At 43.0% G+C, this 23,434-nt stretch overlaps 1 protein-coding gene across 1 annotated transcript in view; it reads left to right on the forward strand.

The window, feature by feature from the left end:
* The window catches only part of LOC106560753 (neuronal acetylcholine receptor subunit alpha-7), a 29,825-nt gene extending 7,193 nt beyond the window's left edge, over positions 1-22,632 (forward strand). The window contains exons 4-10 of the mRNA XM_014123969.2: positions 2,440-2,549; positions 4,087-4,166; positions 5,519-5,686; positions 7,437-7,631; positions 18,042-18,128; positions 19,618-19,727; positions 21,994-22,632. Coding sequence (XP_013979444.1) covers positions 2,440-2,549; positions 4,087-4,166; positions 5,519-5,686; positions 7,437-7,631; positions 18,042-18,128; positions 19,618-19,727; positions 21,994-22,560 — 1,317 coding nt within the window. The 3' untranslated portion in view covers positions 22,561-22,632. The remainder of the gene's footprint in view (positions 1-2,439; positions 2,550-4,086; positions 4,167-5,518; positions 5,687-7,436; positions 7,632-18,041; positions 18,129-19,617; positions 19,728-21,993) is intronic.
* The last annotated feature ends 802 nt before the right edge of the window (positions 22,633-23,434 follow it).

The raw sequence follows: 23,434 nt of genomic DNA on the forward strand, positions 1-23,434 counted from the left end.
GTGTAAGCCTTTAGCCAAATTATTTTGTCGTTTTTTTTCTTCAACTTGGCTCCCAAAGTATCTAAATGAATTGGCTTCTCCCAACCCTAGTATTTGACCTAGATAAATAGCTGTCGGATAAAAAAACTAAAAACTCCCTCAACAGCGGAAAAGGACGCGCGATGCTCGCTCTGCTTCTACTAATACTGCATTTCCCTTTTAGACACTCCATGTGGAGTTGAAAGGCTCTGTCAGGCTTGTCTGTCAATATGGTGTCAGTTTGAATATGTTTTTGAAGTAAGTCGTCTATAACCTTCCCTGAGTTTTTTACTGAATGGTGTCACACACATTATTATGTGGTACACTACTCCACTCGGCCATTTTGTGAACTCATGTCCCCTTTGGAAAAAGCCAGTGTCATTGCTAAAGCTCATACAGAATGTATTTTTTGACAGGTGCTTCTTTTTTTATATACTAACAAGCGAATTTTATTCTAAATAAAGAATGACAATACAATTGTATGTTTTTAACAGACAGACATTGACATGGCAGAACATGCTCAAAAGCCTGGTTCCTTTTGCACCTTTGGCAGTGATGCGGTGGAAGACTTGTGCTTTTTCCAGTTCACATAAAGGACATTATAGCAGATTATTAGCAGTTCTAAGCTACTTTTATAATAATAGTATTGGTTTTTACGTATATGCATAATGACAAAACAGTACAGTAAAGCCATGAATATAAATACTGTATGTAAACAAGTTTTCTTTTCTTAAACCCATTTCATACAGCTGCTCAAATTCAATTAGCTTTCTTATCAGTATTGTGAATTCCCAGAATTCTCACGGTCTTACGAAAGTTGTGTTTAAAATTTAGAGAAGCAACTAATCCCTTCCTAACATCTCACACTCTTCATCCAGTGAGAAAGGTTGTTTTATCCCCTCAGGCTCAGCCATACCTTTCTCCAGCACATTTTGTTTGTTAAATAGCCTCCAGTGCGAAGTAGTCTTTTAGCTTAATTTGATTTTAAGGGCTCAATGAATTTCCTTGCTCCCTCTCTCAATGTTTTGGAAAGCGATCCACCCAGGCTCTGGTGCTGGAAGTCTGTATTTTGAGGGGAGAGATGTCTCTATGCCCCGAGCTGTGGGTATTTTTCAAATGTCAACATCCGTTACTGCGGCTCTTTAAAGGTTTCATGCTGGCAGAGGGAATGATTGAACTTGCATAAATAGCCCACCAGAGAAAAACATGATCTACAGCGTGAATTCCCATCCCCAGCAGATGCCTCCTCTCTGGTAATTTATTGTGCATATTTACTGCGCGGCATATTTCTGACAGCATAAAATGAATTTACATGTGGGAGTTAAGGAACACTTTTGAGTGAACAGAGATTATTCACTGTTAGATTTTTTTTTTTCACACTCGCCATACATAACTCTCCTGAAGCTGGTTAGCCACTGTGATGAAACAATGCCTTCTGCCACAAGATAAGTCCATTTAAATGACCCACTTATGTAATCCAATTTGGACTCCTCTCATCGAAAGTAAATTAAGCATACCTGTCCTTTGCCAGATAATATTTATGAGGATGATTCCATTGTCAGAAGATAATTATATAATTAGAGATAATGATTAGAGAAAGAGAGAGCGAGTCAGTGAGCCTCCAACGAAACTGAGAGATGCTCGCCAGAGTGGGGTTGTGGTGTGCTGCTCAAAAAATGTACTCCATTTGGAGAGGAAGAGGCCAGAGTTATAGGCCCGTCTTCTGTGTGAGGTCATTCGGTAGAAATACGAGGTCTGGGCAGACCGCTCAAGTCTAATAATATACCTTACTGTGCCTGACCAGCCGTTCAAAGTGCATAGATATTTAACACGGATGCTCCACAGTCATTGGGAATTTGTACTTTTCTGTATGCCTCTCTCTGTTCATTAGCTAGGTAACCTTATACAGTTACTCTGTGGGCAGATAATTAGGTCCAGATATACTGAGCATTTGTACCAAGTTCACAGTTAAACTGTTTTTTTTTCCAGAGGAAATTGACCAAAGAATGTAAAACAAAAATGCCAAATAAGAAGGAATAACACAGCGTGAAGACATCATTTCATCCGTGTGTATATCAGACAATATACCACGGGTATGATGCAAAAATACCTGTTTATTGTTCTATTTATGTTGGTAACCAGTTAATAATAATAAGGCACATTGAGGGTTTTTGGTATATGGCCAATATACCACGGGTAAGGGCTGTATCCAGGCACTCCGCTTCTGGCCTTATTGTTTAATTGAACCCTATTGCACCTGGTGCAAATTATTATGTAGTTAACCTGGACCATGTCTCACAACACTTGTAAGTGTCAATCTCTACAATGGGTAAATAACACACTTGATTATAACACATTAGTGTTAAGTCTCATTCTGAACTTCCTCCAGTGTTTCCTAACCTATCTATGTGGTCTCCCTAGTACTGGACTGACTACTACCTGCAGTGGAACACCACAGACTACCCTGGAGTTACCAATGTCAGGTTCCCTGACACCCAGATATGGAGGCCTGACATTCTCCTCTACAACAGGTACGTACCACTACTCATACGTCATGTATTGGGGGATTAATTCAGTGTGCCGGCTAGCTAGCCAGTAACATTTACTGTTATAATTTGGATTTAACAGAAGGTGAACCATCATCCATTTGATGCACTTGTGTGTTGTGTTGTTTTTCTTCATTCGATGCCATTCATTCAACACAATTGCTATTCAGCGAACTGAATGTGTTGCATCTTATATCAGAGCCATAATATGTTAAGTACATCAAATAGATGAAAAATAGCTTATTTGCCTGTCATGATTTATATTTCTTTGTTAAAAACATCAATGTGACTAGAGTGCCTATGCTAGCAGTCGAGGCTAGTCTGGATATGCTTCCTTATGCTGAGCAATTGTTGTGGAGAGCGTCAGGAACGGAACAGAGCTCCATTTGCATTTAGAGAAGGAGGCCTGATCAAAGATAAGCTCCAATAACTGTCAGTAGTCTAACGAGCGGGGGCGATATCAGAGGCAGAGAACATTGAGGTCCTGAAGAATGTAGAGACGTTGTAGAGGAACATTTTAATTAGCACACAATGTTCTACTGAATTGTTTTTCTGTGTAGACTATCAAACGTATATTTTTGCAGATCAGATACAGGTGACACGTTTATTTGAGAGAAACATATAAGTAAATAGAAAAGATGGATAGTTGATGTCTGAGTCAGATGCTGGTAGGCGTATCTTTTTTATGAAGAGATACTTTCACCTGTACTGCTGTGACTGTATCTTGCAGTGCTACAGCTAGCTAGATTAACATGGATTTATGTTGGAGAGAAGCACAGACTGATACATTATCAAAGTGGGGGCCACTGTGCAGCTCTTGATTTGTTTGTGTGTGTGTTTGTGTCTGTCGTTGTCATTTCTTTGTGTATGGGCTGTCTGTGAAGCAGCTGAGCCTGCTTAATCTGCACATGCTCGACTCTGCTCATTCACATTCTAATGCAACTTCTTCACTAGTGGGTGTGTGTGTGTGTGTACAGTGTAGCGTGTGTACAGTGTAGCGTGTGTACAGTATAGCGTGTGTACAGTGTGTTAGTCTATGCCAGGGTTCCAGAACTGGCAGCCCTTAGGGGATTTTATTGTTGGACATAAAAGACTGTAAAAATACCAGCAAATCAGCTCCATGTATTCCTATACATAATAGCTCTCTAGATATATGGGATCGTATACAAATGTAAGCAAGGTTTGAAATGATTATGTTTTAGTCAAATATGATATCTGTTTGGGCTTCTTGTGGTAAATTTGCCGTCTACAAATGATTTGTATTTATGTTCCAGACCCCTGACCATCCTCTCAAGAAAAAATTGGCCCGCGGCTGAATCTAGTTGATGATCCCTGGTCTATGCTATTTGTTTTGCACTATGCTGAGTAACTATGATTTACACAGCCCTTGCGCCAGGCAGTGACACCCCAGCTCTGCTGAGCTCTTTACGGTCTTGTTTTCCCACTAAAGCTACAAGGTTAGATTTTATGTGCAAATAAAGCGCTGATGGATGCTAACTGCTAATCTGTGTCCAATGCTCAGCGCTGACGAGAGGTTTGACGCCACCTTCCACACCAACGTCCTAGTCAACTCCACTGGCTACTGCCAGTATCTCCCCCCAGGTAAGCCTCCTTAACTTCTCCTAGATCACAGGGGGAGGTCCATTCTCCTTATTCTCCCTGCAAAAGCCTCCACTGGTATATATCAGTTGGCCTTGAAATTGTGTCAAAATGATATAGTGGTCAGGAAATAAGCCAGGTCAATTTGGTCAGAGAGGTCCCTCTGGGCCAATAAAAGAAGCCATGAAAAGTTATGGATCTGAATGATGATGCAATCACTCTGCTTCCACTATTCATTTAGTTTTTTTTCTGCTCCCACAAACAAAGGCAGTGGTGCCTGTGATGATGAACCTCCCAAATCTAATGGATTAAGTCACGCAGAGCTGATTAACTAGATTCTACACAACGCCATGCCGAATTAGAAGACGTGAACCACTGTGGGTGTGTGTCGAGTGGGGCTGGCTGACACATGGTCTCCGTCTGAATATAGAGTGCAGTGTAGTCAAATAGCTCCCTATCTGCAAATAAGTCTGTAAATCAGCTTTATGACCTTTAAGAATGTCATTACGACAGGCATTGATTCATCTCAGAGTTATGAACGAGGCAGTGACTGAGATGTGGAAATTGGATGCGGGAGGGGTAATGTCTCTATAAGCTGTCACAACCCTCTCCCATGTCTACCCTACCACCTAGTTTGACCCCATCTTCTCTGACCCAGTAATGTCACCTCCGGGATGTAGACATACAAGTCCCTGACAGTATGTCACCAACAGGGGACCAGCAGGACCTACGTGTAAGGAAGGTGATCGCAAAGGGCACCCTGTCTGAGTATCTCCCTCCAGCTGACTGCAGGAATTAGAGAAAAACACAGAGTTGTAACTGATAGAAATCAATAGAGCCACAAACAGCTGCATCACGATAGACAGCGGACATGAATTACTTTGGGGTCTGGATGGACGAAGAGAGGGGGCTATGCAAAACATGACAGCCGACCTGCTATCAACGACTAACTAATTCAGTTAAATAAGCCATTCACAAATGTCCAGAGAGACCCTTATTGCAGGGAAAAGTAATCCAACGTAGGCAGAAGGGCTGCGGCGGAAACGCTTTGCAGACGCTTAGAGATTGGGAACAAATTACATTTTTCTGCCATTTTGTTTTGTGGGGGATCCAGGGCATGTAAATCAAAGAGCCTTGTCCCAATCCATCATGCTCAGGCTGCTTTGGCTCTTGCTTCTTCTCCCCCTCTCATATCAACAGTTTTGGAGTTCCCCAGGGCTCCGTTGTTGGCCCCCTTATAATTAGGGGGGTTATTATTAATATCCCTATTTCATCCCATCCTTCCATTCTGTTGACCATTTATTGATGTATTGCTTCGCTAACAGTTTATACAATTAATCAAATTTGTTGCTTAGGAATCTTCAAGAGCACATGCTACATCGACGTGCGCTGGTTTCCCTTCGATGTCCAGCGCTGTGACCTCAAGTTTGGCTCGTGGACGTACGGGGGCTGGTCTTTAGACCTGCAGATGATAGAGGCGGATGTGACTGGATACATTGCGAATGGAGAGTGGGACCTCGTGGGTAAGTTCAGTCCCGAATGGCAGAGAGCCATAGAAAGCAGAGAGTCAAAGAGATGATAAACAAATTACTGTAAGTGTGGATTATGCTCGAAGAAGTCTGAGGGTTGGTTCTATGATTACTATTTAAAATATCACACAGTTTCCTGTATGTAAGATCTATGCTGGACGTTGTGTGTGAACTAGGGCAGCTCTGAGTATCCACATTCATTGTAATAAAAAAAGAAAGCAGCTAGCAGCCATGACTGAACTAATATTCAAAAGACCAATGGCTTTGATGCCTCTAAAGACAACTGATTTTTGAGGAATGGAACTGGATTTACATAACAATCATTATATTCCTACATTTATTCAACAGCAATTAAAACTGTCCTGCTGTTATTTAGTGAACCCCCTGCAGGGGTGGGTTGGCAGACGCTTCCATGGAGCTCGTTGCACCTGGAGGGGGGGGGTTGTCTCTAGGCACTATTTGCCAAATCAAGCGCAACAAAGTGTGACGGGCAAGTAGCATTTCGGTTTCCCTGACTGTTGTAAGGAGCCTTACCCTGATGTTTCTTTCGCATGCAGAGCTCTTTTCAGAATGGAAATGACACAAAAACCCATGAGGCTTTACCACCCCTGATAGAATGGTTCTATTAGGTTATGTTTGCCCCCGCCCTCACCCTGGTCTAGGAGACCTTGGCTGTCTCCATTTTACATAGACGGAGGAGTCATGTTGGGGTCTAATGATTAACAAAGGCCTGTTCATCGCTCCCTGGGGAGCCAGAACACATCCGTGTGCTTCCAAGAGACGGAAATGAAGAAATGGAGAGGGAGCGACAGAGAAACAAAGAGATGATGGAGCAAGAGAGTGAAGAATGTGTCCTTAGGAGACCAACCAATGGAGCATTGAGGCCCCACGTAATAGAAATTGCAGGAAGTAATCTGGCCATTTCACCATCAACATGCTCTATGATTCCCTTCTATATGGGCATATACACAATCAAAACCAATGTTCTAAAGATCATAAGAGTAGTGAAGCATGTAAGAGGACTGTTCACAATATTCACTCCCTGATGTACTTTCTTGATAACAAGAGGCTAGTCGTTGAAGCCTGTTATTGGTGTGTTCTGGCAGTGATTATGTAAGAAATAATCAACGAGGGGCTATACGTTCTCTGGAAAATAATGCATGACGTGGAAGGTGTGTTCCACGATGTGCTAGCGGAGTGGAATAAACCTTCCACGGAGTTGCATTATTTTCCAGAGAAAGCATAGAGCCCTGAGTTGATTATAACCCTTTCATACCATGGCTATAATTTAACATATTTGCCGCTATAAATATATTGCCAGTAGAAATGTGACAACATCCACTGAAGTAGCTAGCAAGTTTACTAGCTAGCTAGACAGCTAAAGTAGTTTCTCTGGAAACCAAACAGACTTGTTACCTTTGCTAACCAAACCTTCATCCTAGCTTGCTATTATAAAAATCGAATTCAACAATGCCAGTAATGTTTTCAGCTCGACTTTTGCGTTCAAAGCAGCTCAAACATAGAACATGTAAGCATGAACTTCATAGCTATTAAGTTATACCGTGCAATTGTACCGTGCGTAATAGGGAAATAATGCACACTCTAGAATGCCCTTCAAGCCAATCAGAAACAAGTATTCAACAATGCCATGGTATAAGATAGTATAACAGTAAACATCTGTGTATACAATAAGGATGCATATGTGTGCATATACTGTAATTCTCTGTCCGTGTGTGTGCTGCAGAGGTCCCCGGACGGAGGAACGAGCGTTTCTATGACTGCTGTAAGGAGCCTTACCCTGACGTGACCTTCACGGTGGTGATGCGTAGACGCACCCTCTACTACGGCCTCAACCTGCTCATCCCCTGTGTCCTCATCTCCACCCTGGCCCTGCTCGTGTTCCTGCTGCCTGCGGACTCTGGAGAGAAGATCTCACTGGGTGAGACTGGCGAGGGTGTGTGTGCGTGTGCGTGAAAGGGTTGTGTGTGTGAGCGGTGTTGGTAAGGTACATGACTAAATACCATGAGGCAGAGCACAAGGGTATGCTTTTCTTCTTGTGATGAAACAGGGCATGTTAGACAGCAGTGTACCCTACTATTATGGTCTGCTCTGTTGCTTTCTGTCACAAATGCGTGAGTAACATACAGAATGTTTGTGTGTTTGTGTGCCGAAATGTGTGGTGTCGTTGAATATTCATGTGTGTTTGTGTCCGTGCGTATGAGGGAAGTAGGTTTGTAAAGTGCACACTCTTGACTGGCATTCAATCTATGCTAGCAGGACTGACACTCAGCCCAAAGGCCGTCTGTTGAATTCTAGGGCAACTAAACACCGTCCCTTCACTCACCGGACAACCCACTCTGTCTACATGTCAGAAGAAAAATATTTATTTCACCTATAATTTATTATATTTCACTCTGCATGAATGTACTGTTATTACAGAACCAAACTTTATATACAGTAGAGATGTTTATGTATGTGAAGGTTTTTTACATAGATGTCTCTGTATAATTCATCCTATGCCATTTTGTCAATTATTGTGGAGTAAGTACAATGTTGATCCATCCTCAGTTTTCTCCTATCACAGCCATTCAATTATGTAACTATAAAGTCACCATTGGACTCATGGTGAAATCCCTGAGCGGTTTCTTTCCTCTCCGGCAACTGAGTTAGGAAAGACACCTGGATCTTTGTAGTTGTTGGGTGTATTGATACACCATCCAAAGTGTAGTTAATATCTTCACCATGCTCAAAGGGATATTCAATGTCTGCTTTTTTACCCATCTACTAGTAGGTTCCTTTCTTTGCGAGGCATTGGAAAATCTCCCTGGTCTTTGTGGTTGAATCTGTGTTTGAAATTCACTGCTCCACTGAGGGACCTTACAGATAATTGTATGTGTGGGGTACAGAGATAAGGTAGTAATTCCAAAATCATGTTAAACACTATTATTGCACACAGAGTGAGTGCATGCAAGTTATTATGTGACTTGTTAAGCACATTTTTACTCCTGAACTTACTTGCCTTAACTCCAGGCTCCCGAGTAGCGCAGGGGTCTAAGGCACTGCATCTCAGTGCAAGAGCTGTCATTACAGTCCCTGATTCGGATCCAGGCTGTATCACATCCGGCCATGATTGGGAGTCCCATTGGGCGGCGTATAATTGGCCCAGCGTCGTCCGGGTTTGGCCAGGGTAGGCCGCCATTGTCAATAAGAATGTGTTCTTAACTGACTTGCCTAGTTAAATAAAGGTTAAATAAATAAAAATAATACTTATTGACTCAAGACATTTCAACTTTTCTTTTGTAATTATTTGAAAAAGATTACATTAACCTAATTCCGCTTTGATATTATGTGGTAGGCTAGTAGGCTAGTCACAAAAACATCTCAATTTAATCAATTTTAAATTCAGACTCTAACATTTAAAAAAAATCAAGGGGTTTGAATACTTTCTGAAGGCACTGTATGTAAACTAAGATGTGGCATAAAAATTGCTATATGATTTGATAGGCTCTGGCACATACACATTGCTTATCCCTAAACAATTTATTTTGCTCATAGTTAATGTAGAGCATATTGAGACAGTATTATAGAAAACTACATTTTCAAGATATTTCAATTAGCTACTTTAGCCACGTCTGCCCACTCTCCCCCTCCCACCTCCTGATTCACTGGATGACTTATGGTCTGAAATCAATATCTGCTGGCAATGAACTGACTTGAAACTCGGAGTCAAACTGCAAGTAACATTTTCCCAAGTGATACCACGAGATAGTGTGTGTGTGTGTGCGTCTCTGTGTGTGTGCGTGCTGTGTGTGTTTCTGTGTGTCTGCATGCATGTGTGTGTGTTTCCATTTGTGTCTGTATAAAATGTATCGACTGATGGGCATGTCTGCAGGTTACCTAAAACAAAAGCAAAAAGCAATTTTGAAAAGGTATGCCTAAATACATTATTCATGCCAGTTGACTTGGCTGCATCTGATTTCATTCATCCACTTTGATTCATTTAGGTGGACTGGCTTTAAACAGATCCCTACCTACAGTAATACACACACACACACAGGCATACACACACTGCCAAACTGAGTTAAAAGAGCATATGTTATCATCACACAGATAGCTTGTGACATGCTTAAGCTGCATCTATAGGCTATAGATAGTTACAGTACAGTACCTAGCCTGTAACCAACAACAAAAAACTACAGTGCATAAAACACAACACATTTAGCCACTGCCTATGGGTACTGCCCTGACTAGCACCCAATCTTCCCAGTGATGGCAGAGGGGGCCAGATATATTGCGGGGTGCATCTGTTAGAGCAGCGCTGCAGGGGCCAGTCCCCCAAGACCTCTATGCTTCTGGCTGTAGCTGGGCTGTGGCTGTGGGCTGCCTGCTTGCCTGTCTGCCTGTCTGCGTGCATGACTGGGCTTGAGCTTTGGCTGGAGCCTCAGACCAGGTGAACTGGAAATGCCCTCTCTTGCTTGCCCAGAGAGACCTGGAGATGATTGTGTGTTTTGTGTTTTTGTGAGTCCGTGTGTGTGTGTGTGTGTGTGTGTGTGAACCAGAATGAGTTCAACTACGTATTTTTTTTAACGTATTTATCGCCCTCCAGGTTCCCTTGGAGAGTTCATCAATGAGCTTGACGCCTTGATAAGTTCCTTTCCTGAAGATGGCTCACCTCTCACAGTTCTGGGTGACTTTAACCTCCCCACGTCTACCTTTGACTCATTCCTCTCTGCCTCCTTCTTTCCACTCCTCTCCTCTTTTGACCTCACCCTCTCACCTTCCCCCCCCTACTCACAAGGCAGGCAATACGCTTGACCTCATCTTTACTAGATGCTGTTCTTCCACTAATCTCATTGCAACTCCCCTCCAAATCTCCCACCACTACCTTGTATCCTTTTCCCTCTTGCTCTCATCCAACACTTCTCACTCTGCCCCTACTTGGATGGTATTGCGCCGTCCCAACCTTCGCTCTCTCTCTCCCGCTACTCTCTCCTCTTCCATCCTATCATCTCTTCCCTCTGCTCAAACCTTCTCCAACCTATCTCCTGATTCTGCCTCCTCAACCCTCCTCTCCTCCCTTTCTGCATCCTTTGATTTTCTCTGTCCCCTATCCTCCAGGCCGGCTCGGTCCTCCCCTCCTGCTCCGTGGCTCGACGACTCACTACGAGCTCACAGAACAGGGCTCCGGGCAGCCGAGCGGAAATGGAGGAAAACTCGCCTCCCTGCGGACCTGGCATCCTTTCACTCCCTCCTCTCTACATTCTCCTCTTCTGTCTCTGCTGCTAAAGCCACTTTCTACCACTCTAAATTCCAAGCATCTGCCTCTAACCCTAGGAAGCTCTTTGCTACCTTCTCCTCCCTCCTGAATCCTCCTCCCCCTCCCCCCCTCCTCCCTCTCTGCGGATGACTTCGTCAACCATTTTGAAAAGAAGGTTGACGATATCCGATCCTCGTTTGCTAAGTCAAACGACACCGCTGGTCCTGCTCACACTGCCCTACCCTGTGCTTTGACCTCTTTCTCCCCTTTCTCTCCAGATGAAATCTTGCGTCTTGTGACGGCCGGCCGCCCAACAACCTGCCCACTTGACCCTATCCCCTCCTCTCTTCTCCAGACCATTTCCAGAGACCTTCTCCCCTACCTCACCTCGCTCATCAACTCATCCTTGACCGCTGGCTACGTCCCTTCCGTCTTCAAGAGAGCGAGAGTTGCACCCCTTCTGAAAAAACCTACACTCGATCCCTCCGATGTCAACAACTACAGACCAGTATCCCTTCTTTCTTTTCTCTCCAAAACTCTTGAACGTGCCGTCCTTGGCCAGCTCTCCTGCTATCTCTCTCAGAATGACCTTCTTGATCCTAATCAGTCAGGTTTCAAGACTGGGCATTCAACTGAGACTGCTCTTCTCTGTGTCACGGAGGCTCTCCGCACTGCTAAAGCTAACTCTCTCTCCTCTGCTCTCATCCTTCTAGACCTATCTGCTGCCTTTGATACTGTGAACCATCAGATCCTCCTCTCCACCCTCTCCGAGTTGGGCATCTCCGGCGCGGCCCACGCTTGGATTGCGTCCTACCTGACAGGTCGCTACTACCAGGTGGCGTGGCGAGAATCTGTCTCCGCACCATGCGCTCTCACCACTGGTGTCCCCCAGGGCTCTGTTCTAGGACCTCTCCTATTCTCGCTATACACCAAGTCACTTGGCTCTGTCATATCCTCACATGGTCTCTCCTATCATTGCTATGCAGACGACACACAATTAATCTTCTCCTTTCCCCCTTCTGATAACCAGGCGGCGAATCGCATCTCTGCATGTCTGTCAGACATATCAGTGTGGATGACGGATCACCACATCAAGCTGAACCTCGGCAAGACGGAGCTGCTCTTCCTCCCGGGGAAGGACTGCCCGTTCCATGATCTCGCCATCACGGTTGACAACTCCCTTGTGTCCTCCTCCCAGAGTGCTAAGAACCTTGGCGTGATCCTGGACAACACCCTGTCGTTCTCCACTAACATCAAGGCGGTTTACGCGATCCTGTAGGTTCATGCTCTACAACATTCGCAGAGTACGACCCTGCGTGTGAGGCGCAGGTCCTAATCCAGGCACTTGTCATCTCTCGTCTGGATTACTGCAACTCGCTGTTGGCTGGGCTCCCTGCCTGTGCCATTAAACCCCTACAACTCATCCAGAACGCCGCAGCCCGTCTGGTGTTCAACCTTCCCAAGTTCTCTCACGTCACCCCGCTCCTCCGCTCTCTCCACTGGCTTCCAGTTGAAGCTCGCATCCGCTACAAGACCATGGTGTTTGCCTACGGAGCTGTGAAGGGAACGGCACCTCCATACCTTCAGGCTCTGATCAGGCCCTACACCCAAACAAGGGCACTGCGTTCATCCACCTCTGGCCTGCTGGCCCCCCTACCTCTGAGGAAGCACAGTTCCCGCTCAGCCTAGTCAAAACTGTTCGCTGCTCTGGCACCCCAATGGTGGAACAAGCTCCCTCACGATGCCAGGACAGCGGAGTCAATCACCACCTTCCGGAGACACCTGAAACCCCACCTCTTTAAGGAATACCTAGGATAGGATAAAGTAATCCTTCTTACCCCCCCCCTTAAAAGATTTAGATGCACTATTGTAAAGTGGTTGTTCCACTGGATATCATAAGGTGAATGCACCAATTTGTAAGTCGCTCTGGATAAGAGCGTCTGCTAAATGACTTAAATGTAATGTAAATGTAAATGTAATACGTAGGACCATAATAATATAATTAATATTTAAATTCTATGTGTAGGATATAGGTGTTTAACATGGGTGTGTTTTTTTTCTTGTTGTATGCAACAAACCACATCTACAGTATGTTATCGTACAATTGATGACAAATACAATTTACAGGTACTTTTAGATGCTTCTAGTTTTCAGAGTAAGAAACGTGGCTGAGCAAACAATAGAAATGTTACAAATTAGAAATGTTTTCTATTTTATTGAAAATGAAATCTAATTTACTTAAGTATTCACACCCCTGAATCAATACATTGTAGAAGCACCTTTGGCAGCGATTACATTTGTGAGGTAAGTCTCAAAGAGCTTTCCACACCTGGATTGTGCAACATTTGCCCATTATTCTTTTCAAAATTCTTCAAGCTCTGTCAAATTGGTTGTTGATCATTGTTAGACAATCATTTTCAGGCCTTGCATACATTTTTAAGAAGACTTAAGTCAAAACTGTAACTAGGAAATCATACTGAAACAGGTTTTCCTCTAGGATTTTGCCTGTGCTTAGCTCTATTCTATTTATTTTTTATCCTGAAAACACCCCAGTCATTAACGATTACAACCATACTCATAACATGATGCAGCCACCACTATGCTTGAAAATATGGAGAGTAGTACTCCGTAATGTGTTGAATTGGTTTTTCCCCAGACATAACACTTTGTATTCAGGACAAAAAGTGTTTTGCCATATTACTTTCGTGCCTTGTTGAAAACAGGATGGAGAAATTGTTTTATTATAAACAGGCTTCCTTCTTTTCGCTCTGTCAATTATTGTGGAGTAAGTACAATGTTGATCCATCCTCAGTTTTCTCCTATCACAGCCATTCAATTATGTAACTATAAAGTCACCATTGGACTCATGGTGAAATCCCTGAGCGGTTTCTTTCCTCTCCGGCAACTGAGTTAGGAAAGACACCTGGATCTTTGTAGTTGTTGGGTGTATTGATACACCATCCAAAGTGTAGTTAATATCTTCACCATGCTCAAAGGGATATTCAATGTCTGCTTTTTTACCCATCTACTAGTAGGTTCCTTTCTTTGCGAGGCATTGGAAAATCTCCCTGGTCTTTGTGGTTGAATCTGTGTTTGAAATTCACTGCTCCACTGAGGGACCTTACAGATAATTGTATGTGTGGGGTACAGAGATAAGGTAGTAATTCCAAAATCATGTTAAACACTATTATTGCACACAGAGTGAGTGCATGCAAGTTATTATGTGACTTGTTAAGCACATTTTTACTCCTGAACTTACTTGCCTTAACTCCAGGCTCCCGAGTAGCGCAGGGGTCTAAGGCACTGCATCTCAGTGCAAGAGCTGTCATTACAGTCCCTGATTCGGATCCAGGCTGTATCACATCCGGCCATGATTGGGAGTCCCATTGGGCGGCGTATAATTGGCCCAGCGTCGTCCGGGTTTGGCCAGGGTAGGCCGCCATTGTCAATAAGAATGTGTTCTTAACTGACTTGCCTAGTTAAATAAAGGTTAAATAAATACAAATAATACTTATTGACTCAAGACATTTCAACTTTTCTTTTGTAATTATTTGAAAAAGATTACCTAATTCCGCTTTGATATTATGTGGTAGGCTAGTAGGCTAGTCACAAAAACATCTCAATTTAATCAATTTTAAATTCAGACTCTAACATTTAAAAAAATAAAGGGGTTTGAATACTTTCTGAAGGCACTGTATGTAAACTAAGATGTGGCATAAAAATTGCTATATGATTTGATAGGCTCTGGCACATACACATTGCTTATCCCTAAACAATTTATTTTGCTCATAGTTAATGTAGAGCATATTGAGACAGTATTATAGAAAACTACATTTTCAAGATATTTCAATTAGCTACTTTAGCCACGTCTGCCCACTCTCCCCCTCCCACCTCCTGATTCACTGGATGACTTATGGTCTGAAATCAATATCTGCTGGCAATGAACTGACTTGAAACTCGGAGTCAAACTGCGAGTAACATTTTCCCAAGTGATACCACGAGATAGTGTGTGTGTGTGCGTCTCTGTGTGTGTGCGTGCTGTGTGTGTTTCTGTGTGTCTGCATGCATGTGTGTGTGTTTCCATTTGTGTCTGTATAAAATCTATCGACTGGATGCGTCGAAGAATACAGGAGTGGTTAATGAGAGGAAAGCGCTCTATCCATCTTGATCCTTGGATCGCCTGGCTTTATTGATCCTCAGAGTTCATTAGAAAACTTTGGGAAGAGTGCTGCTGGTGAGTCATAGCCCACTGTACACTGAAAAAAAGAAGGTTCTTCTTCAGCTCTTAAGGTTCCTTGGAGAACTCTTGTCCAATAAATAACCTTTGAGCTAAGTGTGTGGGGGGGGTTCTTGAAATGTATGGAAGCCTGCAGATGTGTCCCTTTCATAGAACACAGCAAATTGGCCAATGTTAACTGGTGTTGATTTTCAGTGTAACATTTCTAGTGTTGATTCAGTAGTTAAATTAACAGTCAGTGATGTAAAAGAATCCCAGTGTTGGTGTTAATAACCAGAGTTGAACCAAAACCATGCCCATCATTATCATATTTGTTATTTTGCAGGTTTGATTTTTGAATTGTTGGTTTCAATATCTATGTTTTTGCATGTGCATTGATTGATTAATTCATTTTAGACTACTGAAATATAAATAACATAAATTGTTCTAAAATATTCCAATCTGTTACTTGGACTTATTGCAAAAGTTACTGAAATGATTGTTCCAGTTTAGATGGTTTAGGTAGTCTCATATCTTAGTCTTCCCTACCCTGGCAGTCATTCTGAATGCAGGTTGTGGGTGAATAAAAATGGAAAATGTTGCATATCCCCACACTGGCTGGATTTCAATAGAAATTACACATCACTTTGCAAGCCAACATAATGTAACTTGCAGGCCTAATGTGGCCTGTAAACTATAAGTTTCAGGCCTCTGCGTTAGGGTAAAACGAGCCACTCAAAGTAAGCCCTTGTGAAATATGTATTGTATTGTCTTAAAGAATGTAATTTTAATGATAACATATTCACATAGGATCTAATGGTGAAGGCCACAGGACTGAAAATGAATGAATGCAATAGCCATATCTCTGTCACTAGCAAACACAGTCATGGGTGGTACTGGTAACACTAAAATCCAATCAAAAGGCATGATAATCACTATGATACCCTGGAAAATATGCAAAAAAGGCTTAAAACCCAACAGTGGGGCTATTCAATCCCGGGCCTAGAGTGCTGAAACATTTCTGTTTTTTCAGAGACCCTAAAATGGTTCCCCTATGGCATCGCTCTCAATAACCTTATTTGGTTCCAACTTGCACCTTTATTTTTAAGAGTGTTGGTTGAAGGGGTTTGCTTCTCTAGCTCTAGAACAGCGGTCACTAACCGGTCGATCATGAACTGGTTGATCTCCAAGGCATGCCTAGTCGATCGCCAAACATTTCAGTAAAAAATCCAAGGATAAGTCTTATTCGTCACACGCTGTTGGCGGTAGTTGCACCCGATTCAGCTGCCCTACGTGCCGGGTAGGCAGCGTGTTCCAATTTTGAACCATTTCATATGTCTGAAGATGCAAACTTCTTTCCCAGTGGGCCCGGGAGGAGCAAATCAAGTACACTATAGGCCTACCACTTGCCAATCGGATGGGTCTGATTACCGTGTCTGCAATAAGGCAGCAGGCGTAAAATAAATCTATAGCAAAGTTGAGACTGTGAGATTTCGAAACTTTGAAAACCATGACTAGAGAGACAATCTGTCAACGAATACAGCAAAGAGCTGCTGTTTTTATGAGTGAGTTCATGTTTAAGTTTTTACTCTAGCACTGTCAACACTTTGTATTCAACACTTTTATAAGCCATAAAATGCGTGTGCTCCCAACTTCCACTCAAGCTACAACCAGCACTGCAGCTGTAATGAATGAGTAGGAAAGTGTATCTATAGGCTTGCGTTGTTATTATTAGCGGTTTGGGTCTTTTTTAATATTGAGGAATATTTCACTTTCTCTGGTCATAGGACTAACAACATGAATTTGTGCGTGAGGCAGAAATAATGTAGTGCGACTCGAGTTTCGCCATCAGCTGGAAGATGGTGTCCCTTTTTGGTCAGTATCAGTCGGAGGGACATTGAGAGGCAGACCCTCAGTCTGCTGCTCTCTCCCTTCACTGAGACTGACCATTTGATGCAGCCTCCATCAGCCCAGTAAAATAAAAAAAGCAAATTATTTCAATATATGCTCACTCAGATTTATTACCGGTGTGATTATATAGCCTACCTCAAATGTTGAAATATAATTTTAAAACATGTTCTGAGAAGAACAACAATGCATTGGCAGGGCAATTCAAGCAAGAGGCATCATTACAGTCCATGGTTCGAATCCAGGCTGTATCACGTCCAGCTGTGATTGGGAGTCCCATCAGGCGGCGTACAATTGGCCCATCGTCGTCCGAGTTTGACCGGGGTAGGCCGTCATTGCAAATAAGACTTTGTTCTTAACTGACTTGCCTAGTTAAATAAATAAATTGTCTTAAACAGAATTTTCGGGAGATCAAGGTAGAGAAGTAATTTGCTCTTGCATCTTTAACCACAACAAGTAATTTCTCATCAGATCCTTCATTATCTCGTAGAACACTTGAAGTTTACAGGCCTTCCATTTACGTTCAGCCTTTCTAAGTTATCTTCTAATGAATGAGCTACCCTCTTCTTCTAATTTGTACATTGGTTGCAAAATGGTTGAAAATAACATTTCTCTCTCTTTTACAAAAACCACAGTAATGACTATGATAACATGATAATAGCTATAATACAGACAAGCACTATGATGGCATGATGATAACATGATACTCACTATGATACCCTGATAATCACTATGATAGCATGATGATAGCACAATAATCACTTTGATAACATGATAACCACTGTGATAACATGATGGTCACTATGATAACATGCACTATGATACCTTGATAATAACCTTGATAATAACTATGATACCTTGATAATAACCTTGATAATAACTATGATACGATAACAGCATGTCTGGTGATGTACAGTCTTCTAATGGTCGGTCTGTCTGTCTCTCCCTCTTTTTCTTCCTTTCTCCAGGTATCACTGTGCTGCTCTCTCTAACTGTCTTCATGCTCTTGGTAGCTGAGATCATGCCGGCCACCTCCGACTCTGTTCCTCTCATAGGTATGTACTCAGGGATACCTTCATCCTCACCCTACTCCATCTATCCATTTTCTCATCTGTCCGTTTCTCCAGCCATCTGTTCTTCCCAGTCATCCATTCATTCATTTCATCTATCCATCTGTCCCCTCTGTGTCACCACATTCGTAAGACGAACCGGCCCTCAATGACTGAGGTAGAAAGATCTGATGAAGCAGAAAAGGTGACACACACTCCTTTAAAGCGAAACTGGGTGGCACCTCCAAGTTCATTTGTCACATACAGTGACGCTACAGTATATTGTAGGCCATTAATCGGTTGGACTGATGAGATATAAGTGCGATCACTCACCCATGAAACCTGGGGTGTATTTATAAGCACCAAATGGAGGGAAGACATACTGAAACAGTGAGGGACTACCTGAACTTGGTCATTAATAAATGATAGTTTTTGTTATCCGTTGCAAAACGTTTTACTACGCTGTGCCCTAATGAATAGAACAACCCTGACTACTTAGCATCTGAGACCTCCGCGCTCAAGTGGCAGGCACTCAGTCTGGCAAGCAAATGAAAAAATAGAGACTTGGCGTTGATTGCAGTGCTGCATGGGAGTATAGTTTGCAGTTAGCATAGACTGCAGTCTATTTTTATAATTTGATTAACATATATATATATTGATATTGAGCAATGCTCAAATCAATGGATGTGCGTGTGTAATCTTTTCCGCTAATGAATCTGCAGTTCAAGCCCAATGACTGTCATATTTTTACCAATGGCAGATATTTATGTTCTTAAACATATTGATATCCTCATCTCAGCTATTTCCCTGCATGCCACCCAATTATTTCCACAGCATCTTCAAGCTATCCAATAAAGAGAGGCCAGATCCCCCCTAACATGATATGATGGCCCATTTGGTCTCTGCCTTGAAGAAAATATTCAGCTTGCCAGGGCTGGCTCTAACCATATCATACTATGTCTGTCATTGACTGACATATTTGAGGAACATTTGCACTACCAAATTTTGAAATTGCACCCTGTGTTGCATAGTCTACGTATAGGGCAAGTCGGCCCTGCAGCTTGCCGTAGCGTTCAGAGAGATTCGAGATAGAAATGTTGTATTTTCTGCCGACATCCTTTATTAGCTACATTTCTATCTTCAACATTCTAGAACATTGCGACCGACTGAACACCAGGCACGGTTCAGATGCTCATCTCTGAGAGGCTCTTTTTCGGGGCACACATCGGTATGCAAGAGCGTAAACCTCCTGTTGTGTGGCTCAGTTGGTAACGGCATGGCACAAGTAATGCCAGGGTTGCGAGTCCAATTCCCAAAGGGATCACATACACATACTATGTATGCACTCACTGTACTGTAAGTCGCTTTGGATTAAAGCATCTGCTCTGTGGCATATATTAACTCAATGTGCCCTTGGTCTCCAGCCATAGTATATAATCGTCTATGATTCCTCAGAGTTATGCCGTGCCTCTCTCTCTCTCTATCTCTATTCCAGCCCAGTACTTTGCCACCACCATGGTCATCGTGGGCCTGTCCGTCATCGCCACCGTCCTGGTCCTCCAGTACCACCATCATGACCCGGACGGAGCCAAAATGCCAAAGTGGGTGAGTCTGTGTCCGTCTTTCCATTCCCGCGTTTTGCATTCACTCGGAGCACCGGATACACTCGGAATTCCGAATGCTGACATTCCATTAAGGTAGAATTGGACCTGAAGGTTAAGAGTTCTACATCAGCGGATCAGCGACTGCTCCTTGCTCTGAGGTGTGTGTGTTAGTCAGGGTTAGTGGGCAATTTGAGCATTGGCGTGAGAGGAATGCCAATGTGGTTTGAAAAAAGAGGGGAGGGGAGGAGAGACTGCTGACCAGGCTTGAAGGGCAGATGGAAGTGAGTGGAGAGGGCACAGAACTTTGGAAACTGCAAAAAATGTGGATGATGCAATTATAAGCCTTATTAGACATGATAAAGGTTCATACATGCTAATAACAAGATGTAAGCCATTATATCGACAGGTTACCAGAGGTTATTCCAACACTTTTTCTAGAGTAGGAATGCTCATTTATTATGTACTGTGTGTGTACAGTATGTGTGTTGTCATATGTTTTCTGTGATCCGAACTTGTGCTTGACATAGTAATCTGGCTCATTACGGAATAAAACTTATATACAGTTGAATTCGGAAGTTTACATACACTTAGGTTGGAGTCATTAAAACTTGTTTTTCAAACCACTCCACAAATTCGGTTAGGACATCTACTTTGTGCATGACACAAGTCATTTTTCCAACAATTGTTTACAGACAGATTATTTCACTTATAATTCACTCTATCAGTATCAGACCTCCACAAGTCTGGTTCATCCTTGGGAGCAATTTCCAAACGCCTGAAGATAGCACGTTCAACTGTACAAACAATAGTATACAAGTATAAACACCATGGGACCATGCAGCCTTCATACCGCTCACGAAGGAGCGTGTTCTGTTCATCCTACAGATGAACATACTTTGGTGTGAAAAGTGCAAATCAATCCCAGAACAACAGCAAAGGACCTTGTGAAGATGCTGGAGGAAACAGATACAAAAGTATCTATATCCACAGTAAAATGAGTCGTATATCGAAATAACCTGAAAGGCCGCTCCTCAAGGAAGAAGCCACTGCTCCAAAACCACATAAAAAAGCCAGACTACGGTTTGCAACTGCACATGGGGACTAAGATTGTACTTTTTGTAGAAATGTCCTCTGGTCTGATGAAACAAAAATAGAACTGTTTGGCCATAATGGCCATCGTTATGTTTGGAGGAAAAAGGGGGAGGCTTGCAAGCTGAAGAACACCATCCAAACCGTGAAGGACGGGGGTGGCAGCATCATGTTGTGGGGGTGCTTTGCTGCAGGAGGATCTGGTGCACTTCACAAAATAGATGGCTTCATGAGGAAGGAAAAGTATGTGGCTATATTGAAGCAATATCTCAAGACATCAGTCAGAAAGTTACAGCTTGGTCGCAAATGGGTCTTCCAAATGGACAATGACCCCAAGCATACTTCCAAAGTTGTGGCAAAATGGCTTAAGGATAACAAAGTCAAGGTATTGGAGTGGCCATCACAAAGCCCTGACCTCAAACCTATAGAATATTTGTGGGCAGAACTGAAAAAGCGTGTGCGAGCAAGGTGGCCTGCAAACCTGACTCAGTTACACCAGCTCTGTCAGGAGGAATGGGCCAAAATTCACCCAACGTATTGTGGGAAGCTTGTGGAAGGCTACCCGTAACGTTTGACCCAAGATAAACAATTTAAAGGCACTGCTATCAAATACTAATTCAGTGTATGTAAACTTCTGACCCACTGGGAATGTGATGGAAGAAATAAAAGCTGAAAAATAAATCATTCTCTCTACTATTATTCTGACATTTCACATTCTTAAAATAAAGTGGTGACCCTAACTGACCTAAGACAGGGAATGTTTACTAGGATTAAATGTCAGGAATTGTGAAAAACTGAGTTTAAATGTATTTGGCTAAGGTGTATATAAACGTCCGATTTCAACTGTATTTTATGGAGCAGATAGGAAATTAAATCAATATGATTTGAAAAATATTGTAAACTGATATTTTTTTCTCTAAAACATGTATAGCTACAGTATACTAAGAGAACATAATCAGAGTGAAAAGCCATGTTAAAATTGTCAGCGTCTGTGGTAGAATTGGGAGCTAATGCACAATGCTTGCATAGTGATCATCTCCTGTTCATGTTTCTCTCCTCTGGCGTTGATATTCTATTCTTGTCTCTCCTCCCGCTGGTGTACATAAACACACAAACACTGACACGCATACACACACACACTTTCTCTCTCTCTCACTCTCTCACTCATCCCCACAAAGACACGCGTGGTGCTCCTGAACTGGTGCGCCTGGTTCCTACGTATGAAGCGGCCCGGCGAGGAGCGTGTGCGTCTGGCCTGCCACAACAAGCATCCGCGCAACAGCCTCTCCAGTGTGGAGCTCAGTATGAGCCAGGGGACCCTCCAGCCCACCAATGGCAACATGCTCTACATCGGCTTCCGGGGCATGGAGGGCATGCACTACACCACCACCCCCGACTCAGGCGTCATCTGCTCCAGGCTGATGGGGGCAGGGGACGAGGAGGTGCTGCTACCCGGGGCCGGGTTGCCCAACTTGGGCAACGTGGCAGGCAGCACCGGGGTGGGGGTGGCGAGCCCCGTGGACTCCGACATGTCCAAGATCCTAGAGGAGGTGCGCTACATCGCCAAGCGCTTCCGGGGCCAGGACGAGGACGAGTCGCTGTGCAACGAGTGGAAGTTTGCGGCATCTGTGATTGACCGGCTGTGCCTGATGGCGTTCTCTGTGTTCACCATCCTCTGCACAATCGGCATCCTCATGTCAGCGCCAAACTTCGTGGAGGCCATCTCCAAAGACTTCTTCACCTGAGCTTGTTGTGTTGGAGGATGGGAGGGATTGTTTGTTTGTGTGTGTGTGTGTGTGTGTGTGTGTGTGTGTGTGTGTGTGTGTGTGTGTGTGTGTGTGTGTGTGTGTGTGTGTGTGTGTGTGTGTGTGTGTGTGTGTGTGTGTGAGGGAGGGGGGGTGGGGGGTGTACATATATACACACACAAAAGCTAAACAAAAGCACACACGTACAGTCTCACACACAATCTCACATATACACACACACACACTTGCACTCACACACATGTATTGTATACTGTTTATATCCCAAACACATCTTTACCTATGACTTATATAAGCTGACAACCCCACTCTTCAGTATTTTCACATATTTTTCACATATATTACTGTATTTAGAGTGGCTATTATAATGGCACAACTTATAGCAATACAAATGTGTTCGTCATATGTGGTGTGAATCTGTGATCAATTGAGGTCTTCATCAACAATGACTGTGTATATATTAAGTAGCACATTGGGGAGGTTCCAGAAAGCAGGATCATTGAGTTAACCAGCTAGCTAACTGAAATCCATATTTTTGAGAAATATACACTTGAAATTGGCATAGTATATATTAATCAACAATCAAAAACGCATATTCAAGCTGAGCTAAATTAACCAAAAATTCAAGAGATATATATGATTGTTAATATGTTAGCTCGATAACTTTAGGATTTATTTTATCACAGGCTATTGGAAGAATACATGGGTCAAAATGTTTGTTCCAAAAAAGATTGGTGTTTGTAATGTTCATTCATGTACAGTACATGTAAAATGGAAAAAGTAGTTTCCATTGTTTATACCTTTCAAAGGAAATCTCTGTAACATTCATGCTGAGTTTCTCTCAATCTAAAGCTCG

This window comes from Salmo salar, chromosome ssa10, assembly GCF_905237065.1.
Source record: "Salmo salar chromosome ssa10, Ssal_v3.1, whole genome shotgun sequence".
NCBI lineage: Eukaryota > Metazoa > Chordata > Actinopteri > Salmoniformes > Salmonidae > Salmo > Salmo salar.